This window comes from Pteropus medius, unplaced genomic scaffold (genome assembly GCF_902729225.1).
Source record: "Pteropus medius unplaced genomic scaffold, Ma_sr-lr_union100, whole genome shotgun sequence".
Taxonomy (NCBI): domain Eukaryota; kingdom Metazoa; phylum Chordata; class Mammalia; order Chiroptera; family Pteropodidae; genus Pteropus; species Pteropus medius.
Genome location: NW_024344378.1, coordinates 26424563 through 26450370, shown reverse-complemented (window position 1 = coordinate 26450370; position 25808 = coordinate 26424563). Strand labels below are relative to the sequence as shown.

Genomic DNA, 25808 nt, shown 5'->3' with positions numbered 1-25808 from the left:
TTTTCATTGTCAGTGGGGTTGAATGAGAAATAGAAGTTAAGGTACCAGAGGCATGTATCTGTGTGTGTTCACATAGGGCATTTGTAGTTTTACCTTGAGAACATGTTCTGATGTTTTAAGTCACACTAATAAGTGTTTGATACTGTTGCAGTCTTTCAAATAGAATTAGCAACATAGGCTTCTGTTGATGTTATTTTCCTTTTTCTTTTCTATGTGATTATTTTTTAAATAAAGATTGGAATTTATGTTTTCATGTTAAATTTAATAAATTTTTAAGCATAATATTTGTACTACAGCAAATTAATCCATTTTAATGTTTTCCAGGATGTAATTAATACTTTATTACCTAAAGTTTTAACTAAAATAATTGAAGGACTCCAGGACCTTGATGATGATGTCAGAGCTGTTGCTGCAGCATCATTAGTACCCGTAGTAGAAAGCCTTGTGTATCTTCAGACGCAGAAGGTTAGTGTAGTGTTTTTGCATTTTCTTCCTTTAGAGCTTATTTATTTTTGGAGTAGAGTATTAAGGAAAACACTGAGTACTTTTTTTCTCCTTCACCCTCCATTTTTCTTAGGACAGATTAGCCCTCTGATGTATGTGACCTCGATTATACATTGTCCTTGAGGAAAATGAATTGTGTCTATTAATCTCCTTCCCCTTCATGTACACAATGTGTAGGGAGCTTCCCTGAGAAGAACACAGACATTTCTTTATTTTACTCCTGGTTTTCAGACATAGGAGATTTTGCTTTGTTTTGATTTGAGTTTTGGCTTTTGAGTTTTTAATCTGGTCTCATTTTTTAAAGTACCTCTTTTAAGGTCTGACTTTATATTATCAAAACCAGAACACACATATTGGAAGTACTGCAAGCAGTATTTTAAAAATGAAATTTGTCTTTTTGTGACAATTGGTACTGTTTTAAATAAAATTACCTAGAGAGTCATGTCTTGTGTGTCTACTGTATTATTATCAGAGGTTAGTTTCTTACATAAAATAAAGTACTGGCTATCTTATTTCCTGAATTCTCCTCCACCCCCACCCCCCATTATGAGTCTGTTTAGGAAGAGAAGTGTCAGAGTAGATGTGAGTGTCATTAAAAATAGGGGTAAGGGCACTGTTAAAGGCAAATACTGTCTCCTTCACTTTGCTTAAAACTGGCACTGTCCAAGGTCCAATTGGTATTGTATGTATTTTTGAATCAGTAGTGACTCGTGGGATACAATTTGACATGACTTATCAATATTTTGTGTAAAATTAATAACTTTTCTTAATAACTGATCTTATAGGTACCCTTCATTATAAATACATTATGGGATGCTCTTCTGGAACTGGATGATCTAACAGCTTCAACAAATAGTATTATGACTCTTCTTTCATCCCTGTTAACTTATCCTCAGGTCCAGCAATGCAGGTAATTATTTTTAGTTAGTGGAATAAAGTAAAAAGTGTTTACATAAATTTCCAGATTATTAAGCCTAAAAATACAATAGTCTAGTACCTTTCAGAACAGTACTGTTAAGTTGGGGATGCCAAAGACTGCTATTTTCAGAAGGCCTTTTCTTCTTTACTATCTAGCCACCAGCACATTTGAGGCAGGAGCTTAAATAGGTCATATTCTTTTACCCTTGGATTACTTCAGTTATAGAATTCTTCATCTTATTCATCCCATAATAATTGACTTTAGAAATAACAATCATTGCATATTATTTTCACCTCTACCCACAGAATATGGAATTTTAGCCTAATTTAGAGACATTTAATAGAATTATCGTTGAACATCAGCATTACATTTTCCAAAATTTGTTCCCCTGTGAACTTGTTCTTTGTAATATTCATTTCAACACTTGTTCTTAAGGAGAGGATTATCAAGGATTACTCATCAGGAAGGAAGAACATGATAATGTAATATAGTGTCCAAAGACAGAGATTGGGTAAAGCCAAAAACATAAATCAGGAAATTTCAAGTGTCACCTACGTTCCTATCCTGATATTTGAAATGCAGCTCAGCTAATTAATGTGTTCCTTGCCTTTTAGACTGGCTGCTGAATGTTACTGTTTCTATTAACAGTACCCTTGGAGTTACAGAAGAAAAAATTCATGTGCAACTTTAAAAAAAATTACAGACGGGAAAATTAATTATTGTTCTTAGCCTAGTGAGGGTGTTCAGTGAATGTTCATATGATTATAAATAATTTTTGGCTCTGTGAGTCTATTTCCAGCAAAAATCATAGATATATGAAAAACATATAGTGTTTCAAATACTACACTGACTTACTGGTAGTACTTTAGTTAGTGCTTGTAAAAACAAATGAAAAAATTGAGATGGTAGTGTATATATGATATTTCCTAATTTTCAGGTGCTTTCATTAGTAATAAAAGCTATATGGAATACATAAGCTAATCTATATGAAAGCCGTTCTCAAGCTGCAAAATGCGAGTTTTTAATTACCCTTAATTTAGAAGTTGGCATATACTTTCTATAAAGGCAGATAATGATATTTTTTGGCTTTGTGGATTATATGATCTTGTCAAAACTACTCAGCTCTGCCATTGCAGCACAAAAGCAGCCACAGACAATACATAAAGGAATGAAGGTGACTGTGTTCCAATAAAACTGTGTTTAAAAAACCAAGTAGAGTGGATTTGGACTGTGGGTCTTAGTTTGTTGTCACTTGCCCTAAATAAAGGACTTGGGATTAAAAATAAAAAATACCAAGTAGCATCAGGAAAGCTGCATAATGTAAAAATGAAAGACTAGTGAAAATTCTGTTAATTCAATGGGAAATAATGTAGTTTTTGATTTTTTTTAATTGCTTTATTAGAAAATTTGCTTCATATATTGTGATATTTGGCAGATTCTTTCCAGCTTATATAAGAAGAAATAGAGCATATCATTTGGAACATGAACAGTTATACTATTAATAAGACCTTGTTATAATGCTTTTAGATATTTTGAGTCTGTTTTTTGTCAGTGTGCATGTGTACCAAATGTATAAATTAATGTAAGAAGTGATGATTATATAAACCTTCAAGTAATGAAAATAGTGTTTCATTACTATTTGAAAAAGATAGGCCTCCTGAGAGGAACCACAAAAGAATAGGTAAATAATTACACTGACATATTCTTTTTTATTCATGCCTTTTCGACAGAGGTATGTACTTCAAATGCTACTTATGAATCATTTCCTCATGCCAAGTAACTTTCATAAATCATTCATGGGTTTTACAAGAATCCAGTGGTCCATGTTGTTAGCCTAGATGTGGCTTTGCTTACTTCCCTGTTTAAAATCTAATCTGTAAGAAGGAAGATATTTGAGTTTTCTTAACTTAGTTATGCTGAATCATGGTAACAAATTTCAAAGCTATTACCTTACCACCTTTTCCTCATTAGATTTGTGGCAGAGATGGCCCCAAAGGGGGATATAAGTTAGGTGCTTCTAATGGTTACCTATTGGGGTTAACCATGGGAAAGGAGTAATGATTAGCAATCTTGATTTTGTGTAGGCTAAAACACATGTCCCATTTTCTTGAGTAAGAACAGACTGAGAATCAGGGTAGTTATCGTGGAAAGTTCTAATTTGATAAAGATAATTTATGACATTAGTGCCACAGAAGACCCTAACGTTAATATTTATACTCTTCTTTATGACCGTGTTTGCTCTAGCTATTTTGGTGCTATAGTAACAGTTTTGAATGAGAGTGTTAAATGGAAGTTCATATAAAAATTGTATTTTATTTTTAGAATTTATTCATCAAAAAAGATACTAGGTCCACAAGGAAATGATATTTAGGTAATGTATCAACAGAATTTCAACCAAAAATAAGTAAGATTAACTTTTGTCTTCTTTATTAGTATTCAGCAGTCACTCACAGTTTTAGTTCCACGTGTCTGGCCTTTTTTGCATCACACTATATCATCAGTTCGAAGAGCAGCATTGGAAACTCTGTTTACGTTATTGTCAACACAGGACCAGGTAAGAAGTAATAACTATAGTAATCTTGAAATTTATATAAATTTTATAAAATAAATTGACCAGGTTACCCTTGCTACATATCCAGAGATCAGATCAGGAGAATGCTGGGCCTACTAGAAATGGTATGGTGACCATGTAAACACATAAGAATATAATTACCTCAGAAGCAGAAATATTTTAATATTTTGCTCTAAGTTGTATTCCTAGCACTTGGAATAGTGCTTAACACATATGAGGTGCTCAGTAAATAAATATTTGTTGAATGAAAGATTGAATAGTCTCTTCCTGTCAAAAACCTGTCTTTACTTGCTCTTTGTGGTTGGTAATTGAATGGTTGGCAGAACCCATCCTAGGTTAGAAGGCTAAATTTGAAGCTCTGCAGTACTTCTAAAGACTGATGATGAAATTGCTGGGCACTTGCCTTCTCTTAATGATTACTCAATCTTAAGAGCCTGGTATTTCCAAGGATAGTATACTTCAGGAGTCACACATTTAAATGCCTACAGAAATCATTCAGATAATACCAGTTTGTGAATGGAATCGATGATGAGCTGAGGAGTCCTTGCTCTGTCTATAAAAGGTTTCATATTCCTATTTTTTTAAATAACCTTATAAGTCAAACAAAAATACTAGAATTTAGGGAAATGTCATAGGGAATCCATTCTTCTATCATGTTCTTATTTATAGGTACTACAGCTGAGCCAGTGATCTTTAAAAAGCAGTGGTTAACTTTTTAGACAATAAATTATAGTATGGATAAATGTCTCTTGTGTTCACTAACCATGTATTTCTTTGTGAATTAGGAATATTCCACATAGACTTACTTTAATCTGCAGCATGATGTATTGCACTTCTTTGAATCAATATCTGTAAATTTTATTTCGCATTACCGTTTTGATTTTGTCTAATCTTCTGAGGAAAAGCTTTCAGGTCTATTTTATAATCTTCAGTTGATCAGGCTTGGGCTGTTACGACAAAACTGGCATGGATGGTTCCGAATTTTCCCTTCATTTTTGTTTTAGTTTTGTGGATTTTGCCTAAATGTTTATAAGTACTGTATTATTATTATTATTAATTTTATTTTTTTTACACCTACAGCACCTGGTATTCCTAGATTGTCTCCCATCCAAGTACTGACTAGGCCTGACCCTCCTTAGCTTCCAAGATCAGACAAGATCGGGCATGTTCAGGGTGGCATGGCTGTAGACAGTACTGTATCAAATTCACTTTGGCTAGGCTTCTTAAAGTTATCAAATTTCTTGAAATTTATATAAATTTTATAAAATAAATTGACCACCAGGTTACCCTTGCTACATATCCAAAGATCAGGAGAGCACTGGGCCTAGTAGAAATGGTATGGTGACCATGTAAACACATAAGAATATACTACAAGGGCAGAAATATTTTAATGTTTTGCTCTAGGTGTATTCCTAGCACTTGGAATAGTGCTTAACACATAGGAGGCACTTTTTTTTTTTTAATAGACTTACTTAAAAGCAGTTTTAGGTTTACAGAAAAATTGAGCAAAAGGTACATAGTTCCTATATGTCCCCCCAGAGTTTCTCCTATAGTTAACATCTTGCATTACTTTAGTACATCTGTTACACTTGATGAACCAATATTGGTACCTTATTATTAACTAAAGTCCATAATTTACATTGGAGTTCACTCTTTGTATTGTAGATTCTGTGAGTTTTGACAAATGTACAATGATAAGTATCCACCATGACAATATCATTCAGAACAGTTTCACTGCCCTAAAAAATGCCTGTGCTCCACCTATGCGTGCCTCTTTCCTCCCTCCAAGCCTTTAGCAACCACTGGTCTTTTTATTGTTTCATAGTTTTGCCTTTTCAGAATGTCATGTAGTCGGAGTCATATATTATGTAACCTTTTCAGACTGGCTTCTTTCACTTAGCAACACAAAATTAAAGTTCCTCTATGTCTTTTTGTAGCTTGATAGCACATTTCTTTTTTTCACTGAATAATAATATTCCATTGTGGCTGTACCACAGTTCATTTATTCACCCATTGAAGGGTATCTTGGTTGCTTCCTGTTTTTGGCAATTATGAATAAAGTTGTAAACATTCATGTGCAGGTTTTTTTGTGGGCATAAGTCTTCAGTGCACTTGGGTAAATAACAAGGAGCACAGTTGCTAGATCATATGGTAAAAATAAGAAAGTGTCTTCTAAAGTGGCTGTACCATTTTGCATTTCCACTAACCATGAATAAAGAATTCCTATTGCTTCGTAGTCTCATCAGCATTTGATATCGTCAAGGTTGTGGATTTTAGCCTTTCTAACAAGTGTGTAGTACCTCATCGTTTTAATTTGCAGTTTCCTAACATACATTGAGCATCTTTCCTATGCCTATTTGCCATCTGTATCTCTTTGGTGAAGTGGCTGTTCGGATCTTTGGCCCATTTTTAAATTGGATTTTCTTCTTTAATTTTAAGATTTGTGTATTTTGGCTATGAGTCCCACATTGTTATTAAAAGCCTTTCTCTTCATTATAAGGTGATTAAACCATGTGCAAGCTCTTTTTAACTTTTGTGGGTTTTTATTATTTAATAATGTCAATATTATTTACTTATTGAGGAATAAGGTATTTTATATAAATGGATTTTCTAAGTAATGAGAACATAACTTTTTCTGACACCAAAATAGTTGACTATTAAAATGATTTACTTTTCTTGATCATCTTTTTAAAAGTATGTTAAACATAAGTTAATAATTTTTGATAAATCAGTCAACAGTATTATTTACTGGTCATTAATTTTTATACTGTGCTTAATGTGGGAAATTGAGATAACAAGAATCACTTCTCTCAGTGATTGAACTGTCCTTTTTCAGTTGCTTTTTGCTAGTTTTTTTTTCTCAACTGTCAATTGCAATTTCTCACTTTTGTTAGTCTTATAATGTGATGTCTCCACTTGTGTTTTAAATTTTTTACAGTTTAGATAAGATCACAAATCCCCTTCCATATTTTTCAGTCCCTCAATGATTGTTGACAAATTATATGGTTGTGAAAACATCTATACATTCTGTGATGTTGGTTTTCTTACCCATGGCTTCCTATTTTGTCTTTTGCATCTGACTTTACTGGCTTTTAAATGAAGGTTTTGGCCATTGCATATATAAAGAATTGATGACCACTCTATTATTTTTTATACCAGAACTCTATTATTTTTGTATGTGATTTGGGGCCTGTTGGCCACCACTTACACTAGGCCTTCAATATTTGTTAAATAAATTTGTATGAAATTTTATGTAGGGTGTTTTGGGAAATAAAAAAAAATCCTACATGGTTCTTTGGAAGTTTTTACAGTGTGATTGTGATAAGACTCTTACATGGTAAGTTTAATAACCTCTGCAAAGAGTTAAATAACGGAAGACTACAGTATGAGAGGTGTCAGGAAGCAGCACTGAAGGTTAGACTACGTGCGGAAAGATTAGGAGGATTCAGGAGATAAGGTTAAAAAAAAAAACCCCTAATCTTCCCATACCTCTCTCTATAATAGTATCACTAATGACATTTCTTGTTTCTATCAAGCCTCTGTCTTCAGAGTATCTCTTTACTGAAAATCATGCTGTCAGTGAAACTTGATATTGATGCATATAGATTATTTTGCGCTTTGTCACTGCCCTGAGCCTTGCTTTCCAGTATTCTCACCACTGAAGACTATAACTATAGCACTTACACCTACTCTCAATACATTTCACTTTTGGCCCCCACATATATCCTTTATTATTTTTGTTTGATTTTTCTTTTCTGTTTTTTCAACTTATTGTATAAAGCCAAATCCTTTTAGAAGACTTTTTTTTACTACCACTGCCTAGGTCCTTTTTTTTGTTGTTAATTTGGGGAAATTTTTTAAATAGGAAAAAAAGCAGAGTATTATAAAACAGCATTTACTAATTCACAATTTGTAATTGGTATTTGCTATAATTATGTTTTATTGCTTCAAATTTTTATAATCAGAATATTAAGAATAAGTCATAATTCCCTGTTTTCTAATTTGCCCACATTCTTCTTTCTGTATATTTATTAAAAATATTACTTCCTTCCCCTGGTAGTTTGCTCCTTAGGGTTTAAAACCAGGCTTTGTATCTTTAGTTTTAACACAGTCATAGTATTTCTAAAAGGGAAGAGAATTTGAGTTAAGTCTCTGAATAATATGGGGGATCATAGCCTCAGTTACTTGCAAACTGGCTAGTAATTTGTCATTGCTTACTATATTAGATTTAAATTCCTGTCTTTCTTGGTCTTCTGTTATTTGGCTCTTATCAACCTTTTTTCCTACTATTTTCTAATATATAACCTGGAGTCTATTTATATATGTAACCTGGGCTACTTGATGGTAATTGTTAATCTTGTGATCCTAACAACATTATTTGCTATCAGAGTAAACCATGGCTGATGGTTTTATCTGTTATTGCATTCCTTTTCACATCATTGCCTGATGATGATTATTGATTGATTCATAACTATGTGCAAACTGTCTTGTAATGAAGTCCATGATCTCTTATCTGAATTTCAAAACACATTCGGTTCCAGGGAATTTGGACAAGAGATGATAAAACTGTGATGATGATAAAATCTACCCTCCCCTCACTTTAACTTGTCTTATTTTTTTCTCAGCTGCTTTCTATCACTATTTTTCCTCTTCAGTGGTTTAATGAAAAGATCCCTTAACTAAACCCAGAGAGTCTGAGTTTTAACCTTGGAAAAAATTTAAGCCCCCTTAAAACATGAATTCACTTATAACTTGAGGTTATAACTATTTGTTAACTTTGTGACCATGGTCAAGTTTATTTAACACTTCTGGTGATAATCTCTACTCAGCCTTTCTCAGAGTTATATGGGTCAAATAAGATAATGTATATGAAAGTGCTTTAAAACTGTTAATTCTATACAAATATAAATGATAGTACAAATTGTAAAAACAATAATTAACACTTCTGGGGATTCTTTTCTAACAATTTGGAAATCTTATTTATATTCTGGGGTGTAAGAGTTATATTTAATTGTAGTAATAATAATCTAAGCTATTATTGAAGGATTACTTTATGTTATGAACTGTTAGGCATTGTGAACTGGTACCTGGTAAGCATATTACATTACATGGGATGGCTACTCCCATTCCTGTTTTGCAGATAAGGGAACTGATGATCAAAAATTAAGAAACTTTCCCAAGCTTACGTAGCTACACAGCTCACAGTAAGCAGCTCAGCTCAGATTCAGATCTAATTCTGGATGACTTTCAGTTGTTAATTTTATAAGGCGACAAAATGAATTAAGTGTCTGTTGAATTGTTTTCCCATTGTAAATCTGAAGTCATGTTAAGTATAAAGTGAAAAAATAAATCTCACCTCTCAATTACTAGGATCTCTATTCTGGTTTTAGTTTCTAACTTCTCAACCTCTTCCTCTCAATAAGTAGAATCATAGTTAATGCAGTTATTTATGAATCTTATTTCCATTGGACTTTTCTGTGACACATCCCTGTGCCTTTATTTGTAGTGTTAACATGTGAAAGTATTTGCAAGCCTGGCTTCTTGGGGAGCATGAAATAAGAGCTCTTAAGCAAACCACACCAGTTTCATTTGCTAATGACTTAAAATCAAGGCTTAACTTTCCTGAACTAGCAGCTTGGCAATCAAAATGAATGAATTTACCACTTGTTTTTCCTTTCTATATTCTCTCTTTAACCTATGACTGTGGTTATACATGCAATTGTTTATTTATGAATGTATATGTCTATCAGTAAACTACGAGAATATCTAGATTAATTAGTGTTGATAACCACTAACTGTTGTAGCCAGAACATGACTCCATGATCTAGAAAGGTCTGCTTCTGGAAATTAATCTATTTTTTTAGACATGTTCTGCTAACAATGTTGATTTTCCCATTCCATTTGCTTTACAGTCACTTTGAATCATTCCAAAATTTCAGTTACTAATACAATATTGACTTTAATTTGAAAAGCAGGCTTTGGTATGACTCTTATATTTAGCAGGAAGATATACATGAGATTGAGTTGGAATCTGAGGCATACTTAATCCAGGATGTATATGAAAATTTAACATAGGCATATGTGAGAGAAGGAAAGAAAGACCAAAAGAATAGATTTGACTAAGAGTTTGGCTTTAGAGAACATTAGCATACTGAGGTTTGGCCAGATTTTATAAAGATATCAAAAGGGGAGACAAAATGTAAATATTTAGCTGACTTTCAATTAAGTATTGCTTGGACAAATGAATGGAACAGGTATTATAAATTGTCTAAATATAAAATTGAGTTTGTTTTGTAATTTTCACAAATGGGGGCAACATTTAACACTAACATAAAGTGCTACTATTATGTTAATTATTTAATACAAAGAAAAAATTTAAGCCCCCTTAAAACATGAATTCACTTATAACTTGAGTTATGGTGGTCTAGATTATAGTTAATTTAAACCTGGAGAATTAAACAGTCTGTAGTAGGAATTTTTCTGTATTTTAGTTTACACTATGTAGACTAATACTTAACATTTATCAAAGTTTTCCAAATTTTATCTAAGATTAGTGGAGAAATTTTTGATTAGTAGAGTCCAAGTTAGTAGCATACTAGAAGTTTGTTGACTATTTAAAAAATTTGTAGGGAGGGGAATCTCAAGTGGATAATCTATAAAGTACTGAAAATACTGCACTCCCCACTTGCCCTCTTCCCTCACCAATCCAGTTAAACAAACCTATGAATACAAAGCAGCAGCATTAGTTTACCTCTCTAAATCAATGCCTACTGGAAGACAGGTGCAAAATTAATGAAAATCGATGGGCCAACTTTTAGTTTTGCAAGAGACAAATTGACCCTGGATAGGCCAAACTATACCTTGTGATCTTTTAAGATATGTACTAATAGTGAGCTAAAACTGTATTACTTTTTCCAGCCATATCTAAAAACAGATACTTGCACAATTGTTCAGGTGGACCGAATTTGGCCTACAGATGTTTTCCCAACCTTATCTTGCATTTATTAATAAGCAGACTTTATGCTATGCTACTAGAGAATTTGCATTAATCACATGCTATTCTGGGGTGGGTTTTGTTGTTTGGACTTTTGTTTTTTCTCTTTATTTTGAAATTTTTATTCTTTATTGAGTTGACTTCTTAGAGCAGTTTTAGGTTCACAGCAAAATTAAAAAGAAAGTATGGAGTGCACAAATACCTCCTCCCCCACCACACAGTTTCTCCTACCATCAGCATCCCACACCAGAGTGGTATATTTATTACAATCAGTGAGCCAGTATTGACACGTTATTATCAACCAAAGTCTATAGTTTACATTAGGTTTCACTCTTGATGTTGTACATTCATTCTTTGGATCCAATTTGTACTTCTTAATCTCTTCACCTTTTTCACCCATCCTTCTAACCCCACTTCCATCTGGCAACCATCAAAATGTTCTCTGTATCTATGAGTCTGTTTATGTTTTGTTCCTTTATTTCATTCTTTAGATACCACATATAAGTGAAATCATATGACATTTGTCTTTGTCTTTGTCTTACTGCACTCAGCACAGTACCCTCTAGGTCTATTTATATTGTTACAGATTCCATTATATTATGACAAGATTTCATTCTTTTTTATGGCTCAGTAACATTCTAGTGTGTGTGTGTGTGTGTGTGTGTCATTTACTGTGGAGACACTCTAATGTATTTTCATTTCAGTTATTGTATTCTTCATTTCTGACTGGTTCTTTTTTATGATTTCTATCTCCATTTTTATGTTTCTTATGTTTTTGTTAAAATTCTCACCGAGTTCATGTACTCTTCCTCTAAATTCATTGAGCATCCTTATAACCAGTGTTTTGTACTCTGCACCTGGTAGATTACTTGTCTCCATTTTGTTTAGTTCTTTTTCTGTAGCATTGTTCTGTTCATTTGGGATATGTTTCTTTGTCTCCTCATTTTGGCTGCCTTCCTGTGTTTGTTTCCATGTATTAGGGCTCCTAAGTCACCTGGTCTTAGTAGAGTGGTTTTATGTAGTAGGTGTTCTCTGGGGCCCAGTGGCACAGTCTTCCAGGTTACCAAGGTTGGGTGGTCCAGGTGTGTCTCTTGAATGGGTTGTGTGTGCCTTCCTGTTGAGCCTTGATTGCTATTTGCACATCATTGGGAAGAATTGACCCTCGGGCTGATTGGTTGTGAGGACTGGCCAGTGAGGGGCTGACTGTACATAGCAGGATTCGTTTTAGCAGGACGCTGGTGCCTGCCCAGTCAGCTCTTTGGGTGTGTCATCCTCCAAGGCAGCCCAGAGGTGCTCTAGCTCTGGTTGAAGCTGGCCACTATGTGGTGCCAGCCCCTGGACGTCCTGGGAGGGTTCCCACTGCAGGCCGATTTCAGCCGTAGCCTGTGCACTGCCTGGAGCCACCTGGCAAGAGTCACCAAGCAATCCGAAGATGGCCACCATTGATGCTGGGCTTAGAGGTGCCTTGAGGAGCCAAGCCACAAACCTGGCTGGCTGCCACTAATGCCGGGCTTAAGGATGTTCATCAAGAGATACAGGGCACACCGAGGCACACCAGTCTCAAGGTGTCCTCTTTTGTATGTCCCCAGTTGTAGGACTTACGTTCAGCTAGACTTAAGGGGACTCTTGATGATGACTACTCTATAATTTGGTTTTAATTTTGTTGTGGTTGTGAGAGAAGACAAGCAGAGTGTTTACCTATTCCACCATCTTGATCGGAAAACTAGAGTAACTAAGCTTGTGTCCTGGCAAGCAATCTTCTATAGATGTGGCCTTTGGGATCTACAAGCAAATGTTTGGATTTCCAATAATGGGGTTGGAGGTGGGTTAAGAGAGTTGGTAAATATGAAGAGGAGAAATCATGAGTGAGAAGAGATTATGGAAGAGTAATATTAAATTATTTGCTTCTTGCTATTATAGCTTTTCTGATTCTGTTAAGATTGTCTCTGATTCTGTCTGATGAGAAAAAAAAGAACTTTTCTTCCCAGTTTCTTTTTTCCTTTCAATGAAAAGTAGTTAAGGCATAGCAAATCAGTGAATAGCCTCCCCCAGTTGATGGTTTTGTTGTCTGTTTTAAACTTCTGTCAAACCATTTTGAGAACATATAATCCTGGTCCTATCTTTGTCATTCATTAGTTTTCCATTGGCTAGAAAATTATAGGTAGCTTTCTAAGTTGTCATTATACCTAGAACTTCTGGCTTCATGGGATATCAGTTAAATCTTTCAAATTTCTCTTCAGTCTCTTCCAGATAACATTTTTTTGCTTAAAAAAAATTATGGTGGAGTGTGATGATACTAGTAACTGTGAATTAGTTACTGGATTTTTTCTATTGGTCAGTCTTATTCAGTGAGCCTATAATTATTTGAACAACAGACAACATGTGAGATCTTAGAATTTTAGGTACACAATAGATACTTGATTAAGCACTATTTGATTGCTTCATTTGGGTGGGCTTTTGAATTGTTGAGAAATTTTTTAGATTGAGGTGCTAAACCTGGGCTTAAGGGAATCTTTCAACCCTCTGAAATTGAAAGCAAAATGTTATATATGTATGTAAGTATATTTTTCTAATATACTCTAAGAGTGTCCATAGTTTTCATTAGATTTTCAAAGTTTCTCTGACCCAAAATCGATTAAGAACATTTACCTTAATTTTGTAGTGAACTCAAAGTAGAATTTTATAGGTTGGATATCATCTTATAATTCCTACTTGCATTATTGGTGAGCACAATAGAATTTAAACTGATCATCCAGCTCAGCAGCAGTAATCTGATCATCCTTCGAATTTCTCTGACAACGCAATGATATATAGTATAACCAAGGAGATGTTGTTGATTAGAGCCTGCTTCCACATGAGGGATGATATCAACTTATTTAAAGCAAAATTTAGAATTGTTAATCATAATCAGACTTTCTCCAGTGATTATATGCCATTTAGTTTCCCCAAACCATTAGAAAAATGTATATGGTTCTTTTGCTTTAAAATCTTGTCAGAATTTATCACTAGTTGAACCTTTTTGATAGAGCTATGTAGTCTTTTCATGGTAATACTTCTATTATTTGGCTTACAATTTTTCAGATAAGCTATCAGCCGAGAATTATGTGCTATAGTTTTGATTCTGTTTTTGTTTTCAGAACTCTTCATCTTGGCTTATACCCATCCTGCCTGATATGCTGCGACACATTTTTCAGTTTTGTGTTTTAGAAAGCAGCCAGGAAATTCTGGACCTCATTCACAAGGTACACAGTGAATATATCTGTACTCCTTTTCCCAGTAACTTGGCAGTTTTTTAAAATTTTTGTAATTGCCGTATACTGTTATCGGTCAGGGATTTTAAGAAATTGGAAATCACCCTAGAGATTTGAAAAGTCGGGAGATCTGCAAGGCGAGACAAGAAAATATAATAGCTAAGTCCCGATTGGCCATGCTGCTTTCTCTTATTATGTGACCTTCTGTGCACATGTTTCAAGCACTTTCTGATAGCCTCAATGCAGAAAATAAAATGAAGAAAAGGTTGTTTTTCTCCACTTATTTTATTTTACTACTTATCAGAATGCTTATTGATCCTACAAAGCATCTTTTTGGGATTTATTAGTAATATAGAGTCTGATTGTCAAAATTGAAACTTATTTCTCCTGCCCCCCTCCCCTTTACTTAGCAAGATTGATTATTGGAATCTTTAAAGAAGAACCATGTGATATAGTTAATAATATTTACGGGGAGAAATGGCATTGTTGTCCCTTTAAAACTTGTTAAGTTAGTTTTGAATTATTGGCCTCTGAAGTGGCTCGTTACTAGCAGAAGTGTTATTTCTGTATGCTGGTCCTATCCCATTTAATGTTAGGCATCAAGCAAGGTACCTTGTTGAGTAAGATCATGAATTAAGACTTACACTGTTCTTAATTTATACTAGGATATTATCACTTCTAAAGTTAGAGGATATTTATCAGGAGCTGTTATAACTTGAAGTGTGAGTTGAATATAGAATTGTATTAGTATTGAGTTTTATGATATATGTAGAGAATTTCAGTGACTTACTCTTGAGATTTTGACTTTTTATGGATATCTTTTAAATGACTTTCATAAAATACTGAAGAAAATTTTTTTGGGTTCCTTTTTTAAAAACTTAATTGCTTTTTTTAGTATACAAACCTATCAAAGTAACCCAGTATTTTAAAAATAGACCTCTATGTTGAATTTTAAAATTATTCTCTATGGTATTTCTGAATTATTTTTTAAATTAGTATCCATAAATGTATTAGGTTTTAGTAGCCCTCACTAGAAAAATTTCACTTTCATGTTCTTCTTTCACTCTGTAGGTTTGGATGGAGTTATTGAACAAGGCTTCAGTTCAGTACGTGGTAGCAGCTGCTTGTCCGTGGATGGGTGCTTGGCTTTGCTTAATGATGCAGCCTTCACATATACCTATTGATTTAAATATGTTGCTGGAAGTAAAAGCTAGAGCAAAGGTAAGTGTAGAGGGACATACTATATTTGTATGTTCAGCTCATAATGTTAATATAGTAACCATGTAAGAAATCTGTATTGCTTATTATAAATGTGATTTCATTGATTTAACATAAGGAAAAATTATCATTAGAATCTTTACAAAATGCATAGTAATTTTTATCTATTAAAATTTAGTGAAAAGAATTTTTTTTTACTGAGATTATAACATGAAAGTATTTTTGATGTTGCTATTCAATGATTAATCTTTAATTATTGGTTCATTTGTTTTTCTCATTTCCTCTAGGAAAAAACAGGTGGTAAGGTACGTCAAGGCCAAAGCCAGAGTAAAGAAGTACTTCAGGAGTACATTGCAGGTGCAGACACCATCATGGAAGACCCTGCCACCAGGGATTTTGTGGTTATGCGAGCCAGAATGATGGCAGCCAAGTGAGTATACATAAATTCAAAAGTCATTTAATCCAAAGATTCCTCAATCCTTCCTGCATCACACTAGTTACAAAATAAGAAGTTAAAGTGTAAGAAAACTTAATTTTTTGAAGTCTTAAATAGGATTTGTATATTTTTATGAAGATAAGATTGGAGTTATGTCATCCTTGAGAAAAGTAACAGCTTCAATAAGGAGAAACTACTTCAAATAATTTCTGTAGTAACGTCTTTTCTCTCCCTCTTAGGTTATTAGGAGCACTTTGTTGCTGTATTTGTGATCCAGGTGTAAATGTAGTTACCCAAGAAATTAAACCAGCTGAATCCCTTGGCCAGTTACTACTCTTTCATTTGAACTCCAAATCTGCCTTACAGAGAATTAGTGTTGCTTTGGTAATCTGTGAATGGGCAGCTTTACAAAAGGTAAGATTTGGCCCCAAAAGTAATGAAGTCACATTAAATAAACCAATTTTTATTAGTTGTTAGGATTATTTTTATTATATTTTATAATAAAAATTTTTTTTCTCTGTATAAAAATCCAGCAATTATAGAAAAGCATCCAAATTATTTTGTTGAAATACTGTTTCTCTCCCATTTGCCTTCTTAGAACCCCCAGTCTCATACCTGAGACTGCTAGTTATGCCTATACTTAATATTTGCTCTTGATCCTACTACCTGTTAAGAAATGTCTGTCCTAAAAAAAAAAAACCTGTGTAAGTATAGAAGCAGTCCAGAAAGTGTTGATCATTCATTCCTCCAGATCTGTTTGAGATATCACTGAAAACTACGAAAGATAAGAGGCTTTGAGTACTAGATTATATTAGTAGTCTAGCAAGGGCAGAATTTTTGGTCACAGGAAGAAGAATCTCCACATTTAAATCAAAATCTTTGTTTCCATGCCCTTGCAGCCACTTTAACCTTTAACTTCTAGTAAGATGTATGATTTTGTGTGAGACTTGCTTCTGTAAATTAAAGAAACTTCCTGCTGGCTTTCTTTATTCCATTGACTGGAATTCTGGAAATTTAACTGTCTGCACTTGCTGTGAGAGTTGCTTGTTACTGCCTCTTAGCAGTTTGTCAGAGGTGTGTCTAAAAGTAATTGAGCCATGCTCTTGCAACTGAGACCCCAGCTTTGCTTCTCGAAAGAAGCAAGGCTCATCTGTTTTTTCAGCAGGACTCGGTGTGCTGGAGAGGCAGTGATGCTGTGTTTTTGTGCCTCTCAGACTCAGCAGCAAGTGTTGACAGTTCGGTTTCTGGACCCTCACAGAGCTTCTCTGGACTTACTCTGTGAAGCCCAGGCTGATCACCCAGATCCCACAGAACCCCTCATGGCTCACCACTGAGGCCATTCCCCCTCTGGTTGGGGCAGGCAACAACCAGAGAGAGTGGGAAGGGTTAGTTAAATTTGGGGGCAGGTAAGTAGCTTTTTATAATTTATATATCCATTTCTACAGTATGGCATGTGAAGCTATAGGTTCTACTGTTAAGAAATCTAATAATGAGTTTTTAAATAACATGTTTAGTGCATGCTACGTGTTCTTATCCGACTCATTTCTTTTTACAGTTATATATTTTTAAATCTGTGCTATGTATATATATATGTAAACTTAGAATAAATTCAGAGTAAAGTAAGAGTAATTAGGTGGAAATTTTAATGGAATTGTAATAGTTCCATGTGCATGTTCTGTAGTCATTCATATTAAATTTTAGTTTGGGTGTGATAACTTCTCTGTGCAACTTTGTTGTTCTGGGAGATAACAACATAGATTCGAAATCAGTAGGAATTTAGAACTTGGTAGTTTGCAAGTGAAGATTTGTGCATCTCTAGAATTATGTTTATATATTTTCCCTGAGTATTTGTTGTCTGTTATATTTTAGGAATGTAAAGCTGTTACCCTAGCTGTGCAGCCACGTTTACTTGATATCCTTTCAGAACATTTATATTATGATGAAATTGCCGTTCCGTTCACACGAATGCAAAATGAGTGTAAACAGCTTATTTCATCATTAGCTGATGCACAGATTGAAGTTGGTAATAGAGTAAACAACAGTGTCTTTACAATAGATCAAGCTAATGACTTGGTGAGTAAAGAAGTAACTTTCTTAAATTTTAGATTGAGCATGAAATAAAGATTAGAAATTTGTGATGTTATGTTTACCACAAAAACACTAATTTGTTGAACCTTTCTGTGGTTTGATAGCCCATCATCTCTACCCTTTAGAAAAGTTATTTCATTGTATTGACTTTTTTTGAAATAAGAGGATGGCAAAGGATTTTTTCTTTAATCTCAGTTTCTGACAAACCAGTGCACCTTTATTAGAAAGGCTGTTACACATTTTTTGTCATTTCTCAATCTTGCTTAAAACTGACAGAGTATAGAACTGCTTCTTTAGGTTCCTGAGTATTTCTCCTTCCCCCTCCCCAACTTATAATGAAAATATTCAAACATAAAAGGTAAGAAACTTACACAATGAACATTCATATACCCACCAACTAGATTCCACAGTTACTATTTTACTAGATTTGCTTTAGTACATATAGATGCAACTGTCTACACTTATATCCAGCCATGAGTTCATCTTATTTTTTTGATGCATTTCTAAGTTGCAGATATCAGTACACTTTAGCATGTATATCATTAACTAAAATTCAATATATATATATATATTTTGCTTTTTCAAGTTAAATAGATACTATTATGTACTATGAAGTACACAAATCTTCAATGGAATATTTGATGAATTTTAACTGTGCATATACCTATGTCTCTGTCAGGATATAGACAGTACCATCACTACTTCCCAGTCAGTCCCTGCCTCTCTCTGCCCTCAAGTAACCATTGTTCAGATTTTTTTCCACGTGGATAACTTTTGCCTGTTCTAGAATTCCTTATAAATGGAATCATACACTCTGTGTTGTTTGGTGTAAGGATTTTTTTCAGCATGATGTTTTTAAAATTCATGTTATACGTATCAATAACTCATTCTTTTTTATTGCTGAGTTTTATTTCATTGTATAAATATACCACAATTAGTTTAAAATTAAGCCCGTCTGTGGATGAACACATGGGCTGTTCCAGGTTTTTGGCTGCTATGAACAGAGCTACTATAAACATTTGTGTACAAGTCTTTGTAGATAATATATTTTCATATCTCTTGGTAAATACCTAGGAGTGAAATTGCTCGGTCATAGGGTGGGTGTTTATTTAGTTTTATAAAAAATTACAGACATTTTCCCCAAGTAGCTGCATCATTTTACGTTCTAACCAACAATATGTGCGATTTCTGGTTGCTCCACATCATCACCAACATTTGGTGTGGTCACACCTTTTAATTTTTGCCATTCTAGTGGCTTTGTAATAGCGTCATTGTGGTTTAAATTTGCGTTTCCTTGATGACTGATATGTTCAACATTTATTTTTATGTCATATTGGCCATTTGTAAATCTTCCTTTCTGAAGTATCTGTTCAGATCTTTTGTCTATTTTTAATTAGGTTGTCTTTTTACTATTGAGTCACAGTTTTATGTGTCCTGGATACTAATCCTTTGTCAGGTAGATGCTTTCTGAATATTTTCTCCCAGTTGTGTGGCTTGCCTTTTCTTTTATTCTTTATTGCCTTTTCATTTTCTTAATGGTGTCTTTAGATGGGCAGATATTTTAAATTTTGATGAAGTCTAACTTATCAATTGTTTTCTCTTATGGTTATTGTATTCTATGACCTGTTTAAGGTACCTTTCCATGTCTCCAGGTGGTGAAGTAGTAACATACATTTTCTTCTAAAGCTTTGTAGTTTTAGCTTTTATATTTAGATTTGTCATCTGTATTGAATTAATGTTTGTTTATAGTATAAAGTAGAGATTAAATTTTGTTTTTCTTAAAAATATCAAAATTTTCCAGCATCGTTTACTGAGAAGAGTCCCTTTTTCCATTGGATTGCTTTGACACCTTTGTCAAAATTCATTGAAGTATAAGTGTGGGTCTCTATTTGGGTTCTATTTGTTCAGTCTATTTGCTTTTTTATGCCGACACCAGTATCTTTGTTATAGTAGCTTTGTGCTTAGTTAGTCCTTGAGGTTAGATAGTGTAAATGAGGTTTTTGGTTTTTTTTTTTGAGGTTGAGGATCAGAAACTGAGCCACTTGTGTTGGACTCTGTGAAATAGCAATCTTCATTTCATAGCCCCCTTTCTAATTACAAAATTACGTAGTTGAAATTTTTTTGTTTTTACCAATGATGGAAATCTAAAATTGCTATTTTTTTCTGTGTTCTTTTATAAAGTTGTTTTTCCGATCATTGTTGTTCTATAATTTTTACTCCTCCCACCCACATCCCTTTTTGACTCTCTGGAGTAAATATTAAATTTTCTTTATGGTCTAGGTTCCTTTCCTACTATTTCTAACAACTTTTTTTTTTGAAGTTATCAAACAGCTCCTTAAAGTTTTGTTATTCAGACCTCTTACTCTCCAATGGAATTATTGTTCTGTTTCATCAACTTCATTAGTCCAGTGGTTTTGACCTGGGATATTAGAATCTCTGTAAGAGAGTATTGATGGGAAGGGTAGTTTTTAAAAGGTTGGTCTTGGCCTTGGCTAAGAGCTACTGCCCTTTGAGTCTTTCATTGAATCCCTATTTTTCTTTACCTACCAAATATAGACATTTCCCTAAGGTCTCTCGTCTCTCACCATTCTCACAATTTAGTTCTTATCCTCTTATCCATGTGCTATGCTATATTCTCTTGATCTTTTATTTCTTCTATTAGGTATTTTTACTTGGATATCTCACTGTCATTTTAAATTAAACTGGAATTTTCTTAACATTTCTTTTCAGAAAGTCCCACATGTTCACTTTTTTGTTTGTTTCCATAGCCAAAACTCAGCCAAAGCCCTTATTAGTCTTTTATGACTAGATTCTGACTCATCTGTAAGCCACCAGGCAATCTCTGTGCCAGACTAATAAAGTCCTTTACTGCCACTCTAAATGCATCCCTCCCTTGCTTAGAAACATTATTTTCTTTTTCCTTGATTTTAGTTTTTTTCCCCTTACTTTCAGCAACTTCTTTAAATCCTCATCCCTTTTCTCCTCATTTCTTAGACTTTCTCCACTTAAATCTAGTTAGCGTTCCTCTTGCAGAAATACACCACACTCACTTTCTGTTTATCAGTCTTTGTCACTTCGCCTGAGTTCCTGTTTGCTTTGCCAGGAATTCCCTACCCTCAACCCCCTGTACTCATGCCAACTTATCTCTTGACATTCCTCCATTTGCACCATGTGCTCAGGTCATGCCTGAATAAGCTGTTTTCAGTTCCTTGGACAATGTTCCACTTTTCACTCCCTCCCTCAATCTATTTGCCCAGATGCCCCTACAACTCCTGACTTACCCATTCTTTAAAAACCCAGCACAGATGTTAACCTCCTGTGAGGCTTCCACTAATCTTGTCACGTTAGAAGAGTTAAGCAACTCAAGTGTTCCCACAGCAACTTGCACTTACCTCAGTTTTACGTTGCATTGCCATAATTGTTTACTTATATATCTGTCTCCCACATTAGTCTCTGCATTTTTTGAGTTTATGAATTTTTTGAGTTTTTGAAGACATCTTTTAATATTATTCAATAAATATTTGTTGAATGAATGACTGAATTGGAGATAATCAGAAAACTTTTCCTTAGCTGCCTAGAATCATTGAAAATTGACAGAAGCATAGTATATTTAAGACAATGTTTTCAAACTTCTAGTAGTGAAACCCTGTTTCAAATAAGTTTTATGCAGAACTTGTATACATAAAACAGTGGAAAGTATGAGCTAGAAGTGGTATGTGATCATGTTCCTTTGCAGTGAAGAAATTGACAAAATCAAGCAGATATAGCTCACTTTAAAGTCTTTGGTATTTTATAGTCTTATTTGTGTGCCTATTTTGATTTTCATAATAAGAGGCCAGCATTATCACTCTTGTCCATAATGGAATTGATCATTTCTAAGTCTGAAAAATTAGGTTCTTCATTTAAAAAAAAGTTAGGTTCTTCAGTGTTACATGCTTTTCTGACCAATATTGATCAGACTTGATCTATTTATGGAACCTCTTTAAGATTTTAGTTACTTATCAAACAAGAAGACTGTTACGTGAGCCATCACCCAGTCTTTAGATGGTAATTGAAAAATATGCCCACACAAAAATATGTTCAAATGTTCATGCAACATTATTCATAATAGCTAAAAGATGAGAACAGCCTAAACATCCATCAACTAATGAATGAATAAATACAATGTGAAATATCCATATAGTGGGATATTATTCAGCAAAAAAGGGAATGAAGTACTCTTACATGCTACAACATTGATGAATCTTGAAGGCATTTTGCTAAAAGAAACCAATCACTGTAGATTACATATTGTATTAGTTCATTTATATGAAATCTATAAAGATAGAAAGTGGATAAGTGATTGCGTAGGGCTGGGAGGAAATCAGGAATGATTACTAAGAGGTATGGCTTTTATTTGGGTATGATGAAAATGTTCTAAAATTGTGGCAGTGGTTGTACAACTCTGAATATAATCAAAACCATTGAATTGTATACTTTAAATGGGTATATTGTAAGTGAATTATATATGAATAACATTGTTTAAAAAGATGAATAGTCTTTTAATGGGCCTTGTAAAGTAGTCTGATGCCACAGTCTTATAACTTTAGGCAGCTCTTGGTAATTAAAGAATTAATGACTATTGTAACATTCCTAGCCTATCCCCCTTCCCCCCACCATTATTTGGGCATTTTCACCAGTAGAGGTCAAAGAAAGAATGAAAATCCAGTTAGTAACACTTAGCCACTTAGCAACAGCTACCCTAAAATTTGAGTTGAGACGAAAAGGATGTTTGTTAGTTTTGCTATTCCTTAACAGTTAATTTATATTGCTTATAGCTTTCTTATTTCACCAAAGTATTATGTGAGTGATGAGTGTGCTTTTCTCTCAAACTTATTAGACATAACGAGTTTGTCTAAATAAATTAGACATTTATTTAGTTTATTGAGTACTAAAATAATACTAGATATTATGAAACTTAAAATTGAAACAAATCTTGCTGTCTCCCTTTAGGAGTTTATGGGCTATATTGGGGTTGATGTCATTAATGATTTTAATTTCTCTTTTTTAATAGGTCACCACTGTTTTTAATGAAGTCACGTCATCCTTTGATTTAAATCCTCAAGTGTCACAACTGTTAGATAGTAAACGACAGCAGGTCCAAATGACTGTTACAGAGACCAACCAGGAGTGGCAAGTGTTGCAGTTGAGAGTGCATACTTTTGCTGCATGTGCAGTTGTGAGCTTGCAGCAGCTTCCAGAGAAATTAAATCCTATCATAAAACCATTAATGGAGACAATTAAAAAGGAAGAGAATACACTAGTGCAAAACTATGCAGCTCAGTGCATAGCCAAACTGCTTCAGCAGTGTACAACAAGGACGCCCTGTCCCAATTCAAAAATTATTAAAAACCTTTGTAGCTCACTTTGTGTGGACCCATATCTAACTCCTTGTGTCACATGTCCAGTACCAACACAAAGTGGCCAGGAAAATTCTAAAGGTACATATCTAAAACTTCATTTGGGGTAGAGAAAGAATTAACCATTTAACTTTATTTTCATTTATAGGTATAATTTAAGCACAAATCCTATTTACATTAGAGCTTTTTCCTCATTTTGAGAGAATTTGCACATATTAGCTAATCAAATTACAAACCTCTAAACTCAAATAAGCTATTCACAAAAGACCTCATATCTCATGTAAGATGACTGAAATCTGAGACAGGTGTTAACCTTTACCTTCTCTTTCAAGACCATCATTATAAGGTTTATTGTTAACTGGGCTAGAAAACTAAATTGTGTCAAATGTTGATGAAAGTTCTTCCTATAAAACTGGCTTCTCTGATTTAGTGCATGTCTTATGAAATAAGTGAACTCTATTACCTTTAGCAAATTAGGTTTAACCAACTTATCTGTTTTCAACTGGAGAATTAATATGGAAAATAAGAACTGCTCTCTGATGGCTAGTCTTAAGGACCAATGTTTCCTCGCATTCCTTGGTCCTATATGCTTTTTTTTTGTTGTTAATAAGATTTTGGAAAAGCAAATTATTCAAAAGGTAATAGACTCAAAACTTTGATGCAATATTAGTCTTGAAAAAAATGTGAACTGGAAAAGGAACATGGATATTTTGAATATCAACAACTTAAAAATATAATAGGATGATTCTATTCCTCACCCCAACCTCAATGCTATGTGAGGCAGCAATACTTTGCAGTAGTCAGTGTTTTTGAATTCATGGTAACTGTGGACATTACTTACAGAGAGAACTTGCTTACAATATTTTTTAATGTTTCTTTTTATGCCTAGAAGCTCATTCACTTTTTAAAAATGAATATGCTTTAACTTGAAAGCACAATCATTCTTGTTTATGATATTTCTTGTTAACATGATTCTACAACTTTGTATTAAGTATGGAACTATGCAGATACAGAACATTTAACTTAATGTTCTAAATTACTGACAATTTTGTTATTTTATTATCTAAAGAAAATGTCATTGGCCTATAAAAATTGAGGCTTAAAAGACAAATTAAAAATGTTATCTTTTTTGCAGCAAGAAGCATTATGCTTAAAAATTTTAAAACGTTTTTTCCTTATTAGGATCCAACTCGGAAAAGGATGGAATGCATCACACTGTCACCAAGCACCGAGGCATAATTACACTCTATAGCATCAGAAAGCTGCATTTGCTATCACAAGTAGGCGAGGTCCTACCCCGAAAGCAGTAAAAGCTCAAATAGCAGATCTTCCTGCAGGAAGTAGTGGAAATATTCTTGTTGAACTTGATGAGGTAAGTCGCTTTTTTTTCTTTGACTACTCGATTTATAAACATATTTTTCAGATTGAGAGCTAAATTGTCAACTGTCATATCAGCTTCCAGAATGTAATTTTATAATTTTAAGTGGAAGAACTAGGATTAATACTCCAGCAACACAATCTAGAAAAACTGCAAACTTCTTCAAATTTCTCATGCCGCAGATTTTTACCAGCTTGACTCTGATTATCTCCATAGGCAAGAAACCCTCTTAATAGTGGCAACATAAGTCATTCATCAATATAAACTAATTCACTCTTATAGGAGTGACTTCAGAGATGTTAAATAATAGTGAAAGCTAACTTTTCTCAGCCTTATCAGTGTCAGGAATTATAGTTGATACTCTATAATAAGGATAAGTTTGTAAGTGTCAAATAAGTGTCACCTACTTGATTTTTAGTCAACCTGGAATTTATTAAATGTGTGATGTGAGGTATCTAAATTTATTTTCTCATGTGAACAGCCAGTTATCACACTGCTGAATCCTTTTCTCACCAATTTATAATGGCACCTCTGTTATATATTGTGCTTTATATATGTGAGAATCTACTTGGGTTTTCTATTCTGTTTCATTGGTCTACTTTTTCTACAGTACAGTATTCTTTAAAGATGACAAAAAAATGGTTTTTGAAAATTTAACGATCACATTATTAAGGGAATGAATGCTCTGGAGCTCTTTTGGTTCTAAGACATAGGAACTTAACTGAGGTCAGCAGTAAACTATCAATGTTAAGACATTTGTTCAATATATTTCTATAAAATTTAGGCCTATTTTAAGTTTTTTAAATCAAAATTTTAGTTTATTATCTATATTTCTTTTAAAATATTCTATGAATAAAGGTTTTTTCACTAATTATATTTTCCCCATAATAATTTTAAACAAAAATTTACTGTGATTTTGATATTTATACTTCTATGGTTTATATACTTTTTCCTCCACTTAAAAATAATTTGCCCTGAACAAGCCCGATTCCATCTGATCTTGGAAACTAAGCAGGGTCAGGCCTGGTTAGTACTTGGATGGGAGACCA

General features: G+C 33.7%; 1 protein-coding gene and 1 pseudogene across 1 annotated transcript in view; one reads left to right on the top strand and one right to left on the bottom strand.

Annotated features, from left to right (window-relative positions):
• Positions 1-25808, top strand: part of BTAF1 (B-TFIID TATA-box binding protein associated factor 1) — an 88191-nt gene that overhangs the window by 36654 nt on the left and 25729 nt on the right. The window contains 11 exon segments of the mRNA XM_039871738.1: positions 325-465; positions 1290-1414; positions 3857-3977; positions 14127-14231; positions 15312-15461; positions 15746-15888; positions 16134-16308; positions 17764-17967; positions 23036-23462; positions 24564-24629; positions 24632-24753. Of these exon segments, the coding sequence (XP_039727672.1) occupies positions 325-465; positions 1290-1414; positions 3857-3977; positions 14127-14231; positions 15312-15461; positions 15746-15888; positions 16134-16308; positions 17764-17967; positions 23036-23462; positions 24564-24629; positions 24632-24753 (1779 nt within the window).
• On the bottom strand, positions 5067-5185 carry LOC120610191 (uncharacterized; annotated as a pseudogene).